This window comes from Parastagonospora nodorum (genome assembly GCF_000146915.1).
Source record: "Parastagonospora nodorum SN15 chromosome Unknown scaffold_3, whole genome shotgun sequence".
Taxonomy (NCBI): domain Eukaryota; kingdom Fungi; phylum Ascomycota; class Dothideomycetes; order Pleosporales; family Phaeosphaeriaceae; genus Parastagonospora; species Parastagonospora nodorum.
Window position 1 is genome coordinate 986,038 of NW_001884551.1, and position 19,596 is coordinate 1,005,633.

At 49.3% G+C, this 19,596-nt stretch overlaps 9 protein-coding genes across 9 annotated transcripts; 4 read left to right on the forward strand and 5 right to left on the reverse strand.

The window, feature by feature from the left end:
- Nucleotides 1-35: 35 nt before the first annotated feature.
- Nucleotides 36-1,400, reverse strand: SNOG_02294 (hypothetical protein; the record flags this gene model as incomplete). The annotated part of the gene is made up of 3 exons (XM_001792854.1): nucleotides 36-260; nucleotides 328-836; nucleotides 881-1,400. The coding sequence occupies 3 exons, from the start codon at nucleotides 1,398-1,400 to the stop codon at nucleotides 36-38; spliced, it is 1,254 nt and encodes a 417-aa protein (XP_001792906.1).
- SNOG_20022 (hypothetical protein) lies at nucleotides 1,137-1,367 on the forward strand (the record flags this gene model as incomplete). Its single annotated transcript, XM_001792855.1, has 1 exon — nucleotides 1,137-1,367. One exon carries the CDS (start codon nucleotides 1,137-1,139, stop codon nucleotides 1,365-1,367), a length of 231 nt encoding a protein of 76 aa, XP_001792907.1.
- An 889-nt stretch (nucleotides 1,401-2,289) lies between the features above and the next one.
- Nucleotides 2,290-4,044, reverse strand: SNOG_02295 (hypothetical protein; the record flags this gene model as incomplete). The annotated part of the gene is made up of 2 exons (XM_001792856.1): nucleotides 2,290-3,020; nucleotides 3,222-4,044. 2 exons carry the CDS (start codon nucleotides 4,042-4,044, stop codon nucleotides 2,290-2,292), a joined length of 1,554 nt encoding a protein of 517 aa, XP_001792908.1.
- Nucleotides 4,045-5,547: 1,503 nt separating this feature from the next.
- On the forward strand, nucleotides 5,548-6,830 carry SNOG_02296 (hypothetical protein; the record flags this gene model as incomplete). The annotated part of the gene is made up of 2 exons (XM_001792857.1): nucleotides 5,548-5,666; nucleotides 5,714-6,830. 2 exons carry the CDS (start codon nucleotides 5,548-5,550, stop codon nucleotides 6,828-6,830), a joined length of 1,236 nt encoding a protein of 411 aa, XP_001792909.1.
- Nucleotides 6,831-7,946: 1,116 nt separating this feature from the next.
- SNOG_02297 (hypothetical protein) lies at nucleotides 7,947-8,254 on the forward strand (the record flags this gene model as incomplete). Its single annotated transcript, XM_001792858.1, has 2 exons — nucleotides 7,947-8,114; nucleotides 8,156-8,254. 2 exons carry the CDS (start codon nucleotides 7,947-7,949, stop codon nucleotides 8,252-8,254), a joined length of 267 nt encoding a protein of 88 aa, XP_001792910.1.
- A 313-nt stretch (nucleotides 8,255-8,567) lies between these two features.
- SNOG_02298 (hypothetical protein) lies at nucleotides 8,568-8,778 on the reverse strand (the record flags this gene model as incomplete). Its single annotated transcript, XM_001792859.1, has 2 exons — nucleotides 8,568-8,651; nucleotides 8,710-8,778. The coding sequence occupies 2 exons, from the start codon at nucleotides 8,776-8,778 to the stop codon at nucleotides 8,568-8,570; spliced, it is 153 nt and encodes a 50-aa protein (XP_001792911.1).
- Nucleotides 8,779-9,098: 320 nt separating this feature from the next.
- SNOG_02299 (hypothetical protein) lies at nucleotides 9,099-11,213 on the forward strand (the record flags this gene model as incomplete). The annotated part of the gene is made up of 6 exons (XM_001792860.1): nucleotides 9,099-9,374; nucleotides 9,420-9,506; nucleotides 9,556-9,756; nucleotides 9,833-10,205; nucleotides 10,313-10,734; nucleotides 10,785-11,213. The coding sequence occupies 6 exons, from the start codon at nucleotides 9,099-9,101 to the stop codon at nucleotides 11,211-11,213; spliced, it is 1,788 nt and encodes a 595-aa protein (XP_001792912.1).
- A 343-nt stretch (nucleotides 11,214-11,556) lies between these two features.
- SNOG_02301 (hypothetical protein) lies at nucleotides 11,557-14,397 on the reverse strand (the record flags this gene model as incomplete). Its single annotated transcript, XM_001792861.1, has 2 exons — nucleotides 11,557-12,584; nucleotides 13,164-14,397. The coding sequence occupies 2 exons, from the start codon at nucleotides 14,395-14,397 to the stop codon at nucleotides 11,557-11,559; spliced, it is 2,262 nt and encodes a 753-aa protein (XP_001792913.1).
- Nucleotides 14,398-17,694: 3,297 nt separating this feature from the next.
- SNOG_02302 (hypothetical protein) lies at nucleotides 17,695-18,971 on the reverse strand (the record flags this gene model as incomplete). Its single annotated transcript, XM_001792862.1, has 2 exons — nucleotides 17,695-18,438; nucleotides 18,486-18,971. 2 exons carry the CDS (start codon nucleotides 18,969-18,971, stop codon nucleotides 17,695-17,697), a joined length of 1,230 nt encoding a protein of 409 aa, XP_001792914.1.
- Nucleotides 18,972-19,596: the final 625 nt, after the last annotated feature.

The window sequence follows — 19,596 nt, forward strand, 5'->3', positions numbered from 1 at the left end:
AATTGTTGATCGTAGCCCAGCGCGAAGAACGGATATCATCTTGAGGCACAGCGCCAGGGAGGGATTGTGGCGTGGAAGTATCTGACGTATAATGGTGTTGTATCTGTAGCTGAACTCGCAGAGTCACTTTCTGGACCGTTGCTGTCACTAAGACGGGCTGATGCCTTATCACAGGAGGTGACCCAACAATCAGATCCGACAACATTGTGTGAATCTTCATCCGGTCGCACATCGCAAGCACCATCGAGGTTGAGAGGAGCCTGCCTTTATTAGCATCGTATACAGACAGGACAAGAGTTCAAACAAGGGACTCAAGCAAGGACTTACAGCACGAGTCTGGACATCTGGGCTATTGCGAGAAGCCGGCAACTCATAAACGCGAGCCACTGTTCGATAATCACCATGCTCGACGTGTTTCTCTGATCCGCCAATCGAATCCCTCAAGAACTCAGCTTCGGTCAAATAGGCAGGCTGAGCATTGATCGCCGTGAACGAATTCGATACACTCCGACGATCCAGACTTGCCATAATCGGCACGCGATTATCCATCAGCATCTCCAGACAATCCAAACAGTAGGACGGTGCATTTTCAGGCATAAATTTCCTGATGGCCTGCGTCCACAAAGGATCACCGCATTTCTCGCCGTCACGTCTGAAAGCCTGGACGCGGCCGCGACACAGAGAGATATCGGCTGCTAAGGTGACAGTTGCCCAGTGGATCAATGGCTCCAGGTTAACGATTGTCGGAACGACTGGTTGCGTGCCGGACTGCTTTTGACAGCCAGGCAGCTCACATGTGCTGTTGGACTTCTTGCGGTGGACGAAGATGTATTTTGCTATTATTGTTAGTACGTCACGGTGAGATAGCGTCTGAACGTACATTGTAGCAGGCCAACGATGAAAGTGAAGTGACTTGCAACCAAGAGCATCTTTTCCGTCATGGCATTGCTGTCTGATAGTTGCGGCGGATCATGTGACATATGCTGGATAATTGGACCGCACTTGTCCACTAGCATTGGCGTGTGCGCCTCTCCAGCGTACTTGTGCAGCCACAGTTGCGCTTGTAGTGTAGGCAGATGGTCGTGAGACACCTGCGCGATAGGCGTGATACGACCGTACTCATCCCTAACGAGATCATGCGGGAGGCGTCCTTGAATGAACGTGCGAAATGCATTGGCACTGGCTTCTCCAGGATCAGCAAAGGCTATGAACGCACTGCCAGTGTCATCCTGCATCCAATACAAGGCGTCGGCGTTGTCTTGCTGGTTGACATGTTTACGGCCTCGAAGATCCAGTTCCAGCCCAGAATCAGGCTCGTCGGGTGTGTCAGCGCCATGGTACTGAGCGGAGGCATTCTTCGAAAATAGGGAAGCTGGCAGACTGTGGGGTCCAAAGCACATGTTGGATGGCTAGTAGAGTTTTGCGGAAGTCAGCAGACCAAATGGCGAGTTGTCAGTATCCCAGAGGCAATTCGCGGATACAACAATGGAGCGCAGTGCCAATGAGGCACGCCGAAGTGTTTGATAGCTACACAGGTCACTATTGCGCCACTGTCATGCGTGAAGGGGGCCGTAGGTCAAGAGCCAGAGACGCGGTAGTTGAGCGCTGTAGTTGTTGCCGTTGAGTGCAGTGGGTCCAAGGCGGATAGGCATAATAGAAGCGAGCGTGCAGGCCGCGCCAAGACTTGCGCCTACGGCAAACAGATTGACATTGGAAAAGAGATTTTGTGCGTCGGGACGCTGTATTGCGGTATTGAGACAATGTTGCTTAGAGAGCTCCTACAAACACTGGCCTTGGTACAATGTATGGCATACGAGTCCTCCTCAAATCTTAATCATTAAGGTATGTAGATGATCAAGGATACGAGTAGAGAGAAGAAAATGTGGGCTGATGTGAATTCATATGGTCGAAGTGAAGGGGACACGATCTACGATGATTTTGGATAAGTCGGCAGTCAAATCGACTCAATCGGCATGTGAAGAGAAACTCGCCCTACCAGAGACAGTTGTTAGTCAGACTTCACATTAATTGGTATAGAGTTTGTTGGTGATGGTGAATACACGCGGACACTCACCGATCTGACATGTTCCTCGGTCGGTATTGTTCAGGAAGATGGTTCATCTCCCAACAAAATCGTCAATGGTAAGCAGTATACGTGCTTGAACGTTCATATATGCACGATTGGAGCCCAGACACATGGGAAACTAATATGTAAATGTCATAGATATCTTCGCTAGAATTCCGCTCCAGAAACGACGTGCTTTATAAATATTGTACTCACAGTGTACTTCACGAGTCCTCAATCGGAGCGACTTCAGCCCTCTCTTTGCCCTTTGCACTCGAACCCTCCGCAGGCTCCTCCACTGCAGAAGTCGGCTCTCCCTTCTTCTCATCTTGCTCTCTAGCCTCGTCCTCCCTCTTCTTCTGCTCCTCTTCGGCCTGTCTCTGTCTTTCTTCTTCAGCGGCCCTCTCCGCTCTGATTCTCTCTTCTTGTGCATGCACCATCCTCTCACCGATACCAGGCCACAGGCTCGCCACGAAGATCGCGAGTGAGCGCTCAACTGTGCGCACACTATCTCTAAGCCAGCCCACTCGCTGATCCTGCTGCTGTTGCAGCAATCTCCGTGCCGCTTCTTCAGGCGTCATGTTCCTTCCAGGTTGTGCGGGTCGTACAGGTTGCGCTGCGCGCTCGGCAAGGGCCCCAACAGGCAGAACGGCTTCAAGGTGCTGGCGAATGACTCGAAATTGCTCTTCAAACATGCCGAGTTGAGCTAGATACACTCCGCCGGCGATGAGACCAAGGAGGATGGACTTGTACCAGCCAGTACCAGAGAAAAAGTAGACGAAACAAGCGAGTTTGAAGAGAAGCCACAGATGGCCAGCGATATTGCCGACACGGTCATTATCGCCAGCAGGGTTAGGGGGCTGGTTGGCGTTCGCGTTCGCGTCCTGATTTGCTGCTTGGTTTTGTGGTTGTGCTTGAGCATGGTCCTGAACATGAGCTTGCTCTTGTCTCTGTCCTGCGGGTTGTGTTGGGGTTGGCTGTAGGTTAGCTAGCTGCGGTTGCGAGGTATTTGAGCTTTGTGCGTTCTGAGCATGTAGTTGAGAGCTTTGCGCCATGTGCTGTCCCAGTCCAGCTATAAGCTGTCTGTTTTGAGCAAACTGGTTCGTAAAGGTTTGAAAGGGTAGCGTCTGGACCATAGGGGCCGTCATATAGGTACCACGTTGATCGAAAAGCAGGCCAACTGGACCCTGGGGACTTGATAGGAGGAATAGCTCTTGTGGTGCTTCGGAGGGTAGGGTAGGCATGGCAGCACTGCCCGCAGCTTGAGAAGGAGGTGATGGTGCTGGTACTGCTGTCGTCAAGCCTCCTTGTGTGCCAGCGGAAACAGCCCCTTGCTGACCCATTGTCCTGCTAAGGTCTTCCAGATGTCCTCTTAGCTCAGTTGCAGACTGCCGAAGCGCCACTACGTCTGGATTGTTTGTCATGGAGGCATCGGCAGCAATCACGTGCAAGCCACGCTCGACCAGGTTGAGATTCTGTGCCATGGTCTGTACATGCAGGCGAATACGCTCGAGCCGCCATGCTGGAGGACTTGTCGATGAAAAGGGCGCCGACTGCGCGGTTTGCTGTCCAGAAGGTTGCAGCAACAACCTCACATTCTCCATCTCTTGCCTTGCGCTCTGCAAGATCACTCTCATGCGGGGCAGAAGGCGGTCTATGGCTTCAGTGGGTGCAGGAGAGCCAGTCGGGCGGGGTGGAAGTGCGAAGGTAGGTGGCATAAACGTCCGCGCGATCATTGGTTGCGGTGGCTGGTTGGGAATGGTCGTGCTGCTGTATGTGACGCTCCATCGCTCCCCGGTGGGTCCGATGCCTTCTTGCCGCACTGCTCTGCCATCGGCGGGGGCCGCGAAGCCTGGCAGCGGTGGCAGACCCATTGGCGGGGGTTGCGCTACATTCTCCGGGACAGGGTTGCGCTCACTCTGTGGCTGATCCTGCGTAGGAAGCGGCTGCCCATTGTTCAGCTGAGCATTCTGAGCCATGGCCAACGTTTGCGCGAGCTGTTGCTGGACGACAGGCGGAAGGGGAATCGGGAAGGCGTTTGGAGCCCCTGCCACGTGGGGGTGATGAAGGTGCGGGTGGTGATGGTGGTGATGCGGCTGGGGCGCGACTTGTGGTTGTGAAGCCGGTCGAGCCTGTGGTACTGCGCGGAACGGGTTGGTCTGCAGGGGACTGGCCGCTGCTGGTGCTTGCGCGGGTCGGAACGGATTGGGTGGCGCTGTCGAGGATCGTGGGCCAGGTGAAGATGAAGCGCTGCTAGAAGGCGGCAGCTCGCGGATCACCATATGGAGGCTCTGGTCTTTACTTTCATGTATCTGTTTGCTACCGTTAGCTACGTTATGCGGACAGTCACGGAACCTCGTACGTTCTCAGCCCCAAACACATTTCCCAGTGTGTCGGCGTCGTTTGCTACCACCCGGCCTCTATAGATCAAGCGCATGCGCTCTGGAGCCGGCTTAGAAGGCACCGCATCCTGTATCCGTCTCCGCAGCTCTTTGATCGTGGTAGTAGTGGGGAGATCTGTGAAGCTGACGCCGCCCTCTACTTCGGTCGACGGTGAAAGAATCTTCAGGTTAAGGGTCGAAGGTTCGTCCGCCATCTTGAATGTTCTCTACGATAGCCCAAGGAAATGCAAAGTGTTTTGGCGGTGGTGGTTGTCGAGCTGCGCCCGTGTTTGCATACGTTGCATTTAAGTCGCCGACTCAGCAATGGGGCAAGGACTCATCGATTCACTCGCGCCGCCACTTGTAAACTATGACTGTAGTCGCGAAGGAAGTCACATAAAGGCGAGTCGTAGCCTCACCGCACAATTGCTGCCGTCGATCGGAATAGTCCGAGATGTCTTCGCGCCTGTGACAGCGGGAAGCTTGATGAACGAACGCCGCGCGCTAAGGCCATCCTCTCTACGTCATTGGTTCACGAAGCAACTCTTTTCCCACGCGACGCCTCTCCATCATTATTCGCCGACAGAACATTCAAGATACAGTCCGATCCGTACATCTGGAATCGAGCAGCCTGACGACTCTCGAGCAATGCAATAGCCATGGCCTCTGCACCCTCCCGCCAGCTCATACGAGCGAACGTACGGCCGCAATGTCCACACCCAATTCTGTGTCGTGGGCGCATGACACCGCCTTCCCGCACATTCTCCTCCTCGCGCACCGCATTTGACCAGCAAAATTTCCACAGAAAAGAGTCGTTCCGGTCGCGGCTGAACTCGGCACTCAAAAAGACCAAAGTTGAGTGGAAGCCGATACCAATCGCCCTTGGTGTTGGCTTCCTCGGCGCATTCCAGCTGTATCGCATACAGCGGAGAGAAAAGCATACTGCAGGTGCGAACAAGGACCTTCCAGACGAGGTCCAAGTAGATCCCCAAGGGCGCCCGAAGAAGCGTGAGAGGATACGGCCGAGTGGACCATGGTCAGTGTGCGCCTCTCGCTGTCCATTGGCTGCATGCTAATGAGCGTCACAGGTCGGTACAGGTCATGTCCACCCTGCCACTCAAGGCCGTCTCGAGACTATGGGGCCGCTTCAACGAGATTGACATTCCATACTACCTACGAGTTCCTGGCTTCAAACTCTACTCGTGGATCTTTGGCGTCAAGTGAGTATCTCAAGTACGCAGTGACATGATGATGCTAACAAGACTAGCCTCTCCGAAGTATCTGAACCCGACCTGCACGTCTACCCCAACCTCGCCGCTTTCTTCTACCGCACCTTGAAACCTGGGGTACGCCCACTTGACCCCAACCCGAATGCCGTCCTCTCGCCCGCCGATGGCAAGGTCATCCAGTTTGGAACAATCGAGCATGGCGAGGTTGAGCAAGTCAAGGGTGTCACCTACAGCCTCGACGCTCTCTTGGGCTCCGTCCGCCCCACAAAGCCCTCCACAAACATCGTAGACTCTCAGGTCAAAACCTCAGATACACACGAGAAGAACGCCGAAGAGGATGTCGTACGCGCAGACGAGGAGTTCGCTCGAGTAAACGGCATATCGTATACCCTTCCTAATCTGTTTTCCGGACCTTGGCCAAAGGAGGGAAAGCCCACCGACATGCCCACCGACCAGTCGACAGCACCCAGGGCATCTTCCGAGGCCGAAGTGCGTGCTGACCTTGCTTTGAGTGAAGCCGAGCGGCCCTGGTGGGCACCCGCGTCGAACAAGACACCTACTGCCCTGTACTACTGCGTCATCTACCTCGCCCCTGGCGACTACCACCGCTTCCACTCGCCTGTATCATGGGTCGTTGAAAGCCGTCGCCACTTCGCAGGAGAGCTTTATAGCGTATCGCCCTTCCTCCAGCGCCGCATGCCGGGTCTGTTCACTTTGAATGAGCGCGTCGTCCTACTCGGTCGCTGGCGATGGGGTTTCTTCTCTTACACTCCCGTTGGCGCGACGAACGTTGGCTCCATCAAGATCAACTTCGATCGCGAGCTACGGACCAATTCCCTGACCACCGATACCGCGGCAGATCGCGCGGCTGAAGAAGCTGCGGCGCGTGGAGAGCCCTACTCTGGCTTCGCGGAAGCTTCATATACTAGCGCCAGCAGAGTGTTGGGCGGATACTCACTTAAGCGTGGTGAGGAGATGGGTGGCTTCCAGCTAGGCAGCACCATCGTCCTCGTCTTCGAGGCACCAAAGGGCATCCGACCAAGTCTCGACGAGGGCTACGCTGGCCATCGTAAAGGCGGGTTCAAGTGGAACATTGAACAAGGCTCGACAGTGAAGGTTGGTGAAGCTCTAGGCGCCGTCGAAGAGCCGCAGTAGTTGTATAGTTCAGCGTTGAAGAAGATACCATCTACTCATGTACATATATGCATACAAGATCTACCCTTGCCTATTGGTCGAAGCGATTTTATCCAAGCGAATGATACTGTTGCACAGCGTCCGTAGCATACATGAAAGGATGGAAAATGCAACACATTCTATTCTCCGCGAGTTCAGGATGGAGTTCTGGTTGCCCACTTAAATGTACGACCACACGGCTGCCAAGGGGGCAGGGGCAGTGATAGCGGTCATGGACTCACTGACCTCACTGCACTCCGTCGACTCGATCAACGCTCTTCCTTTCCTGTCTACTATACCAATTCATGCTTCTTGTCAGCCACGTTCACATTTTCATGTCAGATCCGCCATGGCTGTAGCGCGCCGCGCTACGAGATAGAAGGCTTAGATCAAGGAACCAACTCCGACGTCTCGCGCTCTAGCAATATGGTACACTTGCCTATGATCTAAAAGTGTAGTAAGCTAATTTTGACCTGTATGTAGAATAAAATTAACCACCTCCCTCCGCTCTACCAAGTCGAAAACAATTCCTCGTAAACAGACCTCTTCTTACTGTTATCGGACGTGGCACAACCAAGCATTAACACACTTCAATGAGAAGGAGTGGAAAGGTATGCTGACGTTATGCTAAGATTCACATTCGCTCCGAGCCTCATTTCGCAGGAGAATACTAAATCCCAATCGAGCACAGTCTGGGATCACATATTGATTTGCCCATCCATGGCACACAAAGACACACGAAGAGACGCTCTTCAGCCCACCAATGCATGTAAGATGGAGTTGCCGCATTTCACTACGTGGTGATACGGAAGAAGGTGTAGGTCTTACGAACATGCCGGTGGATGCATACATTCTCACTTTGGCGTGTTGGCCATCTCCATTTGACAGATCGAGTGGATTGGACTACTGCCTGAGCGCTGGTCATCCGTTTGGAGTCTTTCGAAGTGTGCAAGGACGGCACACTCCAGGATTCAACCGCGCCTTACAAGCGACTTTGGGAATCCATCAGGACTCAGAATCGACTGGTACAACACACCAACCTCGGCAATGGCAGGGCTAACTTCATCGCGGCTAGGCCGGGCCATCAAACTCGCAGCAATGGCAGCTCAGTTGTCCATCGTTCCTGCTTCAGTCCACGACTCGGAGGACGCCATATGTCTCTGTCGCTGTCTCTCTGTCGCTGTCAATCCCGAAGCGAAGTGTCTGAGAAGTGCGGCCAAGACGTGTTTGGCGAATTCGATAGCCGGCACTTGTCTGAATGGCATGGTATGTTGCAGATTTTTCATCCATGGCTGCCTGAATCGAAGGTTCTGACAGGTCAAAGATGCGGCGGTGATGTTGTCGGCTCCCCATTCCCCATCGACAATCCGGGATGCCACACCTCACTAAACCTCAAATGGACCTAGCGTATCGTTAGAAAGAACCATCGTCTCGTCCACATTGAGCTTCCTTCATGTCCATACTTGCTCTTGCTGCAGAGGGCCTGACATCTTCTGCGAGGCATAGCTTTGACATCATATAATGCCCGACCCAACGTCTGTCCATTGCCTGTTACGGCATCTACTCCCGCATCTCACACGCCACTCTGCATGCCAAAACTCCGCTCTCTGCACGACCGACATGTCTCTGACCGAACATGGCTGCTTAAACCTTTGGAACCCACCGTTATCTGCACTCCTCAAGGCTTGGCTGCCATCCGTTGAGCTTACACATAGATATTCACTGCGTGCTTGCACTCTTGACATCGCTACGACTAGCTGCATTCGCTGAGCCTATACGCGAATCGCCAAAGCCGGTGTCAGACTAGACCAATGAAAAGTCTTCGCCAATTGCTTAGGGCTGATATGCCTTGGTCACTTACCTTTTGACGACCACGCTGTCCTAGCTTACCTGCCGCTCGCGTGCCGCACTTCGTTTCGATGGCGGTCATGGCACTGTCACCCACACGGCGTTATTTTCCACGATGGGGCAAATACTAGTGGTGTCAGCCCTGTTGTCTCCACAATACGGACCTGATAGCGCCAGCGTGATTCAAGTGCATCGATCATCGACTTGAAGGCCTTTGTTAGTTTATAGGCTTGCCATGCCATGCTGAAGATATAATCATTCGTGTCACCCTCTTTCTGGAGGCCAAGTTACCTCCTGTCTTTCTTTTTAAGGCTGAGTTTCTCAGGCAATAGTCGCTTTTGGTTCATACAGGATCGCACCTGGAATGTGCCATAATTTCCTTCCGAGGAATTCATTTTCATAATGGTCTTCTCAGTAGCCAAGATAGCTACCCTGGCAGCCTTGCTATATCCACTCGCCGCACCACTCATCGTTCCGTCAACAGAGCTGCTTAGGCCAGCTGTGCCTTGGAAAGAATACGGTCTACCGAATCACGAGTACGTTCAGAAAAGGCAGGACGGATACCCTACCAGTGGACAGATCGATCATGGCCCGTCATCAAGAGGCCATTGGTATGGTGATTTCGACATCAATACCGACATGGACGAGAGTTGGCCAAACACAGGCAAAGTTGTAAAGGTAAGTTAACCCTTGCTCGTTCGAGTCTGTAACCAATAATCGCAGTATCATCTCGACATCACCAACGAGGTTTTGTCTCCGGATGGATTCCCAAAGCAGGTCATGGTTGTCAACGGTCAGGTACCCGGACCGGTAAGTCAACGGTCGACCAGCAACCTCATCCTAGTGCTGACTGTACCAGAGCATTGTTGCCGATTGGGGCGATATCCTCGAGATCTCAGTAACGAGTCACCTCACTACCAATGGAACTGGACTTCACTGGCATGGCATGAGGCAGTTGGGAACAAACCAGATGGACGGCGTGAACGGCCTCACTGAATGTCCCATCACGCCTGGAGAGACGAGGCTGTATCGCTTCCAGGCCACGCAATACGGTACCACTGTAAGTGCATGTTGAGATGGCTTGCGGACGTCGTGTCTAATTGCGGCAGTGGTATCACTCGCACTACTCAGTCCAGTATGGCGACGGGCTCTGGGGAACGATTGTCATTCATGGTCCATCAACAGCGAACTACGACATCGATCTTGGCACATACCCTATTACGGACTGGTTCCACCCGTCCATATTTACCGTCAACGCTGCGGCACTGCATGCAACTGGACCTCCGATTGCTGATAATATGCTAATTAACGGGTCCATGACCTCGTCGTCTGGAGGGAAGTACGCCGAAACTACCTTGACTCCTGGAAAGTCTCACTTACTCCGCCTGATTAACGTCGGCATCAACAACTGGGCGCACGTGGGACTTGATGGCCACAGATTCACCGTTGTGGCCGCTGACCTTGTTCCCCTTGTGCCATATGAGACTGATTCACTCAGCATCGCAGTCGGTAAGTGGGTTCGAAATCACGCGTTGCAGCCATCTCCCTGCAAGCCCACGAATATGCACAGTCGATCAATCTACCGTGTAACCTTACACTGACCCACCCGCCCAAAGGCCAACGATACGATGTCATCATCCACGCCAACGCCACCACCTCCAACTATTGGATGCGCGTAGGCACAGGCGGCGGTACATGCGATGGGCCCAACACAAACGCCGCCAACATCCGCAGTATCTTCCGATATGCAGGCGCCGCGTCAGGCGAGCCCAACTCGACTGCTGCAGCACCGTTGCCAACAGGCTGCTATGACGAATCCGTCACACCGTACGTCAAGACCACGGTGCCGCAGAAACTGCCCGAGGAGATGAAGGTCGGGTTCACCAACACAGCGGGAAGTGGCAATCTAGTGCAGTGGCTCGTCAACGACAGTCCCATGCTGATCGATCCCGCGTATCCAACGCTGCAGCACATCATCGATGGCAACGACACGTTCGATTCGCAGCGGAATGTGTTCAAGGTCGGCGAGAAGGATCAGGTACATACATCATCCTCGCATGCATGCATGACGACTGACGTCCTACACAGTGGCAATACTGGATCATTCAACAAGACGCCATCGTCGACGGACCCGCCGTTGCTCATCCCATTCACCTCCACGGCCATGACTTCTACATCCTTGATCAGGCTGCCAACACTGTCTGGTCTGGTGATGTTTCCCGGCTCAAAACTGATAATCCTATTCGTCGTGACACGGCTACTTTGCCGGCGGCAGGGTACCTTGTGCTTGCCTTTGAGTCAGACAATTCTGGCGTCTGGCTAATGCATTGTCATGTCCCATTTCACGTGTCTGCTGGACTCGGCGTACAGTTTATAGAACGCATGGATGAGATCAAAGATGGCAATGGTGGGTTGGTGGGTGTGGAGGAAGGGTGTAGGAATTGGAAGAGTTGGGAGAGAGATTTCGTGGGGGCGAAGAATGGGAGTATACTCATCGAGGGGGATAGTGGGTTGTAAAGTGTTGTGTTGTTGACATATTTGAAGTCGTTCCATTATATCCTGTTTCATTTTTGGTAGGATGCATACCTTTTTCTACTTCTGCAATGTGTGTATGTGTTCAATGGCACGGTACTCATAATAATCATGAGAGGATACGGATGTTGTGCTTTCGTTCGCTATCAAGTGCTATTCGAAGCTGGCATACCACTGTCTCAAGGCATTCATCGTTGGGGAATTCCTGAATGACCCTTCAGGTCCACCGAAACCATCAGACGTCGCGACATCTCCCGAACGATTCTTTAAGCCCACTGAATGCATCAGAGCGCAAGTATGAAGCCCAGTGAATTCTGCCATGACAGCCCTAGCAAGAGCTGTAATAGCAAAATTTCATCTTGCACGGCGTACAAGCCTTCGACTCTCCACTCGGGCACACATACATCTCCAACTGAATGTTGCGCTTGCAAAAGTCGCACTTGCCCTTTGCGGCCATCCTATCCCAGCCTAGTTCAATGTACACGCCCATGAGCTCAGCTTCGTGACCCATGCCGCCGAGATCCAGGAGTGCTTGCATGTGCTTCTCGCGGGCGTGGATGCGCGCCATGCTATTGCGCAGCGCAAGATTGTCGGTTTTGACCTTGGGAGTCTTGGTAGGGCGATTGGGTGTCGAGTCCGGGGTATCAGGATAAGGGCGCTTCTTGGGCGTCGTAGGATCTGGAGCTTGGAGGCGGAGCTTTTGCTCTGCGACTTCGCGTTGGCGGGCCTGGGCTTCTTGCATGACGCGGCGAGAGCGCTCGTCTGCTTCACGTTGGCGTTCTTCGCGGCGAAGCTTGGATGCTTGCTCTTGCTTTAGGCGCTCTTCGTCGACGGCTCGCTGTTTGTCCTTCTGTGCTTTCTGAGTGCTGTAAGAATTCTGACATTTGGCCTCTGCATCTGCAGCTTCTTTCTCATGATGTTGACGGAGTCGTTCAGCTGCTGCCGCTGCTTGCTGTTCTTGCGCTCTCAGCCTCTGTTGACGCTCTCGTTCCTGCGCGACTTGCCACTTCTCTCTCGTGGCCTCTTGGCGCTCTCGCTCTTTGCGTTCCATCTCAGCTTTCGCTCGCTCTTGCTGAAACTTCTGCTCTTGTTCTTTGACGCGCCTAGCTTCCTGTTCCTCGCGCATACGCTGCTCTTCCTCTCTCGCGCGGTGCTCTTCTGCTTGCTTCTGACGCAGTCGTGACTCCCTCATTTTTTCTTCCCTCCTCCATTTCGCCTCCTGAGCTTTGCGCGTTTGCTCTTCGTTATACTTTTGCTGCTCTTGCTCTTCCCTTTCTTGTCGCTCTTGTGCTCGTAGCTTTGACTTTTTCTCTTGGGCTTTTCGCTGCTCGTTTACCTTGTTCTCCGCCTGCCAGTCTGCTAGCTCTGTGTTATATTTGCACCATAGTTGAAAAACTTGAGGGTACGCGTAGTCGTAGGCTGCTCGCGCCACAGGGTCCTTCAAAATCTCATATGCTTCGTTAACCTAGTCTCGATGTCAGAGATACATACATCAGATTGCGAAGAACAAAGTGCTTGCCTTTCGAAACTGGAATGCATCCACTTGCTCCGCCGTTCCTCGCTTATCAGGGTGGTGAACTTTTGCAAGTCGCATATAGGCCAGTTTGACGTCCCGAGTCGTTGCGGTCCGGTCGAGCCCCAGGTCAAAGTAGTGATCTGCTACATTGGGTTCAACGGGTCTTGCCGGCCAAGACATGATGGCACCACTCCAAGACTTGCAGTTGAGTAAGGTAGTTGAATTTGTTCGTAAGCGAATCTTAAAAAAACTGGTAGGTGTTGGGCAGTGATCATGAAGTGAGCGGTGAGAGTGACAGTGAGCGGTGAGAGTGACAGTGAGATGAGAGACATGATGCAAACTGCAGTCTTCAAAACGGCTATTTCTGTTGTGATGATGCAAGATCATTTAGTCGGCTTTTGGATGCTCTCCAAACTGACTGCGATTGCCAATGTAAACGCCACGGCTCTGCAGCTCTGTCGCATACTCCATGACATGCTTCTCCCAATCCTCTAAGACTTCCTCTCCTGCACCACCAATGATCTTGTTGATCGTCTCTGCGAGTTGCATCGCATCTAATGCAGCCTGATTCGAACTCATACCAGTATGCGGACGAACGCCGGCCAATGCATCGCCGATGAGCAACACTCTGCCCGAGTCAAGATTGGCAGATGGGGATATCACATCCGTGATTGCCTGTATAAAAGGTACTTTGGTCTTCTCAACCAGCTCAGCGAACGCTGACGGCAATATCCTTTTGGCGAAGTCTTTCTGTTGGCTCCACACGTCGTCGCGCACACCACCGGCTGGCAGTGTTATGTGGTGCCTCTTTCCATCCTTGTCGGTCATGATGTTCCTATGTTCTGTTGATTCTTCCTTATAGTTCACGTACCAGACCCAGTTTAATAATCGCTTGCCTGGCTCAAGCGTTCCATGCTTCCCAGGAATGGCATAAGCCAAGATTTGGGTGTTCTGCGTATGAAAGAAAGTAATTCTTTCCACCAGCACCTTCTTGGCTTCTTCTGATACTTGATCTTCCGGAATCGTGCCGCGCCAGGCGACATAGCCAGCATACGTTCGCTTTATCTCAGGGTGGTATTTTGCTCGTATTGTTGAACTCGGCCCGTCTGCAGCGATGACCAGATCTGCCTCTGTGATCGACGTCTTCCCTGAAGAGTGCTTGATGGTGATCTGAACAGGTTCAGAGTAGTCCATATCGGAGGCTGTTGTCGAGGTCGGAATCTTGATGTCTGTTGCGGTACAGCCGTACTCGTATGACAAGGTACCTTCATTCTCCTGAGACTTCGGCACTTCCGCATACTCGCTCTTTACGCCATCACAATTTGCCCGCAAGAGATGGTACAGCAGATCCCAACTCGTCATTTGCTGCTCTCGATCCTCGCGATCTATGACCTCTCCCTCCTTGTTGAGATACTGTCGCCGGTGACTTGTGACAGTCAAAGGCGTTCGTGTATGGTCATATTTGCTGAAGAAATGCAATACATCAGAATTTGCGACAAGTCCGGCGCCTTGATCTTGAAGTAACGGAGTTTGGTTACGTTCGAGGATCCGGATGTTGAGATTCTGGCGGAGTCGTTTAAGCGCAACGCCCATGAATAGACCACCTAGACTCCCTCCCACTATGACGATATTCTGAGGCTTCGTTCGAGACATATTAATAGGGTATCGTGATCCAGGTCTTGTTTGCAGTACTTCACTTGTAGCTGAACTGCGAGGACTAGATTGATGGCATACTGCCTTTCTTATCGCTCATAGGGAACGCCTCACGATGACGATGTCATTGTTCGCATGATTGTTACAGGGGTTGCAAGTCAAAGGGCGGGAACGCGGAGGGCAAGTTGGCTTAAGTTACGTGATCATGACGCACGCATCACCATCCCCATAACGTGCCCGTGCGCGACGCGATCGGAGTTGCGTAACGATCACTAAATACTATATAGATTATTTTAAAAATAAGGCTATAATAATGCGTACGATAGCTATTATTATAAGATTTCTTAGTAGTTTAGTAAATAAGACTTTGCAATTATTTTATACTATTTAAATTTACTTAGAAGCTTAATATTATAGCTATATAATATTATCTAAAGTAGTAAAGAAGATAGAGTAAGTAGAACTTAAATACTACTTATAGTATCTCTAATGCATTTCTAATACTTCTTCTTAGAGAAGACTACTTATAAGGCTTTATACTTATCTCTTTAGAATAATTATATAGCTTTCTTAGCGTTATACTGCTATTTTTAATACTTATATTTAGCTTATTTCTTAGCTTTCTTCTTCTCTCTTATTACTTTAGCTTTTTTCTATGCTATATATCTTTTCTTAGCTTCTTATTTTTTAAGAAGCTTAGTAGACTTATAGAGCTTCTTAAGCTTTAATTTCTAGAGTTTCTTCTCTATCTTATCTTTCTTATAGCAGTGCTCTTATATATAAGCGTTCGTGTAACTTTTTAAGAAGACTATAATACTGCCTGCCTGCTATAGTACTTCTAGCTCTTCTATAGAGTAAGAGTATAGCTCTTTTTATACTTCTTTTTAGTAATAAGAGTATTCTATAAACTCTTGTTTTTATAGTATAGTAGCTTATTTTTAATATAGAGATAATAAAAATTAAGGTAAAGCTTTTAAGCTACTTCTTCTATATTATCTTTTACTATAAAATATAGTAAATACTTAGATTCTTACTAGCTATTTATATAATTATCTCTCTTATTTTCTTCTCTTTATAGTATTTACTTCTTAAATCTCTAGAGAATAATATTAGTATTAGCTAGTAAGATGCTTATTGCTTTAAAAGACTTAAGAATAGTCTTTTTCTTAAAGCTATTTACTTAGATATACTAAAATAGAAGAAAGAAGTTATCTTTTCTTATTAGTACTAGCTCTTAGCTATATTAAATATAATAAATAAGCTCTTATAAATAAGCGTTAGAGAGTAGCTAAAATATAACTATATTAAGTAGCTATAATATATAAGTTAAATAAGAGAGAAATATAAGTAATAAGATGCAATTATAGCTATAATACTTAATAAAATCTATAGTTACGTAGCTTCTATAGCTATCTAAAATAAGTAGTCTCTATAAGCGTTCTGCTTTCTTCTTAGTATACTAATTAAATACTTATTTAAGCTAGGCTATACTAATATTATTATTACTCTAACCTAATAGAGTTATAGTAATAAACACCTTATACTTACTAAAGTTAATATTCTTTACCTAGAATAATTATATTGCTCTAGAAGTAGCACTAAAAATAAGATCTAGAGATAATACTAAGCTATCTATATAGACTATTACTATAATAGTTATCTACTTATATAATCTATTCTAAGTAGCATAAATAACCTCTTTCTTCTTATATATGCGTCTACTAAATACTTATTTTGCTCTATTAATTACTCTAATTATAAACCTCTTTTTATCTATATTATATATATAACGTATTTCTATATTATATTAAGTAATCTTTAAGTATAGTAGCTTAAAGTAATAAGTATACTTTACTTTAGAATTAGCTATATAATATATGCAGTTTATAAGTTAGATCTATTAAGAGATAAGATAAATCTTATAGTAGTAGATAAAGCACGTAACTTAGCTCTTACTAACTCTTTTCTTAGCTATATATAAAGTAAAATTTTATATTATCTCTCTTATAGATAGAAGCTCTCTCTTTATTAAGTTTTTAATATATTATATAAGCTCTAACTCTTATTATAGAGTAAGCTTTTATTAGCTAGAGTTTTTAACTTTCTAAGGTAGCTAAAGACTCTTATATTAGTAAGATAAAGTAACTCTATAAATATTATACTAGCGCATAACTTTGCTATACGTAAAATTTTCTCTTAGTTTATGCAAATTAATTACTTTAATTGCAGCTTAAATTAGATCTATAGTTATAAAGTTATAGCGTATTAAAGTATAGTATTATTCTTATATTTTAATATTTAGTAATCGTTACGCAACTCTGATCGCGTCGCGCACGGGCACGTTACCCGTGCGCTGCAACAATTTGTGCTCCGTTTGCTTACCATTGAAGAACAATTGTCATTGTACGTACGGGTTTGAGTAGAATTAATAACTTACCGGCATGTGACGAAGTGCTGAAATCGCCTTCAAGTTGGACAGCTTGACTCGATTGCGTGCGCCCAACGCGTCGCAGCATGTCCCATCGGCTCACCGGAAAGTCTCGCAATTCTGCAGCGCGATTTTACTCGACACATCCTGCAAGCACACTGGACTTTCATGTGCCATGTCTAACCTTGCTTAAGAGCACATTCTGTCGAATGGGTCTGTATTTCTGACTGCAAGGACTGGACCAATTTTTCATTATAACGTACACTGTTGATAATATCCACTGTTGTGAGCATCCCTCGCACGAGAGATGGCCTGGGGTGTAGTCACGTGATTCGGACCGCTGAAGAACCAGCAACTCCATATAGGGGGCCTGCCTTATAGATCGAACAACAATACAAGCAATTAATACTCAATACTCAGTTACCGTACGATCGTACAGAACCCGCTACCTATACGCGATGTGCGATAGATAGCCCATTCAACATACACAATGTAACTACTGCATGCTTTGAAAGACGATTTGTGGAGAACCATTCCGCGAGCTGAACCGCAACAGAACCTTTGGCCGAAAAATTAGACATCCCGAGGAGCAGCAACAACGAGGACCTCATCGTGGACCACATAATGCTTCTCCTTCTCTTCAGCAAGCTCACCAGCGAACTTGCTGCGCTCTCTAATGGCCACGCCTTTGAAGTAGAAAATGTAGACCGGAACACAAAATAGCAACGCCAACCCAAACAGAACAAGATAGGAATTCTGGATGCCTAGCTTATGATACATCGGACCAGTGTAAAGCGCGCACATCCTGCCAGAAAAACTTCGCGCGAAACCATCTGCCTCCGGGTGGCTGACGCGTGCGGTACGGACCACTATGCGGCTACCATGTAGTCGACTGTCGCGTAGTATATGGCGAAATTGGCGATACCGACCAGGACTGATGGGACCACAACCCCGGCCCAGTGGAGAGGAGGGCCGGTGGCGACGAAGGCGCAGATTAAGAGACCGATGGGCAGTAGGATGACGTGATAGAGTAGTGCCTTGAGGCGAGCCTCGGGAGCAAGGGCTTCGCCTTTGGCACGACGGGCGTTATGGCGAGCGACGACTGGAAAGAACGCGAGGTAACCCATGATGTAAGAAGCGGCCAGTGCAACGAGAACTAGCGAGATTTGCGTTGGCGTAAAGTTCCACTGCTTGAACACATAACCGTAGCTCTCGAAGAAGCTGAAGATCAGTGCGTCAGCGAAGCCGCTCAGAAGAGAGAGGAAGAGCACAATGGGCTCAAATATGAGCATTTGGTAAGGACGGACCATCGTCGTCGCTATTTCCTTCAGGCTGAAACGCTCCCTAAGAGTCTTGACCTCGTTGGGGCCAAAGATGCTGGTGTTACCAGATTTGCGCTGTCTCTTCGCTTCGCGGTCAAGAAGGATAGTGGCGCGGCTTTCTTTAGCCACGACAAGGTGCAGGATTTGGGTCGCGCCACCTAGCGCGAGCTGGATCCAGAAGTCCCAATAGTAGCTGGGAAGGTATTGCTGGATAGGACCACCGGCGATGCCTCCGATAACGGCACCGAGACAGGAGAAGAGCGATGCCCATAAAACAGCACATTGTTGTTCCTAATTGGTTTTGGCTCATTCATAACCCCTCTGCAAGGTCAACTTACCTCTGGAAGAAACATGTCGGCGACCATGCCTATGGTAACGGATCCACCAGCTAAGGAAAGTCCGCCCATGACCCTGCCTCCGATGATGCCCTTGAAATTGGTAGCCAGGCCGCAGACCAAGATTGAGGCATTGGTCAGTCCGAGGGAAGCCTGCATGATTGGCCAGCGGCCGATCTCTTCGGACCACGGAGCCCAGAGTTCGCATCCTACGGCATATGAGATGAGGAAGGCAGTCATGCCCAATCGAGCGTCCAAGATGCCTAAGGTGAAGTTGATGTCTTCGACTGCATTGGAATAGACGGCGGCATTGAAGTTCATGCTGACTTGGCAGAAGGCCACGACGGTGAGGAGGATCCACTTCTTCTTTGTAGACCAAGCATATGCTGTGGGATGGCGAGATGTGTGTTCATTGAGCACGATCTTGGATGGCGAGGAGAATGAGGTGGACGACGTTTTCTCCGGAGAAGTTAAAGCAGCGGAAGACATTGTGATGCTGTTTACAATGTAGAAATGTGGTATGTAATGGTGAGTGAACCAATTCATTAATGAGACTTGTAAGAGAGTGTGCATGCTATTGAGTTCAAGATTTTAAACGACAGAGAGCGCCGCTTATATTTCATAGCATGCAAAAAATCATCATGGTGCTGTTAGCTTGATCTTGAACCATGGAATCGACTTTCGAAAATCTAAGGGTCCTGTATATCTTCGGACCAACTGCGCATGCCTATCTTTATCGAGTAACATACTGTGAAGACGTCCAGGGTATGGTTTGGTAAAGTCTGACTTGCACAGATACGTATGAAAATTTAGACGCGAAATATTCTAGGTGGCCATGCCCAAGTGCCTTAGCTGCTTTGGCACTGCGACACCTGCGATACTTGTGCTCTAACTAGGTACAAAAAGCCCTAATAGCAATATTTTAGGATGTATGAGCATCCAGTCTAGCACGGAAGGAGGGTTTGCACCTGTCCATCCATGAGACAACGACGCCATATCTTTGTCCTTACGATGTCCTCTGTCGCCACATCAGTTTAGGATACCAACAAGATTTCCTTATCAAGCATTTATCAAATTCAAACCTTGATCTCCTGGATCTGCTCTTCTCAGCATG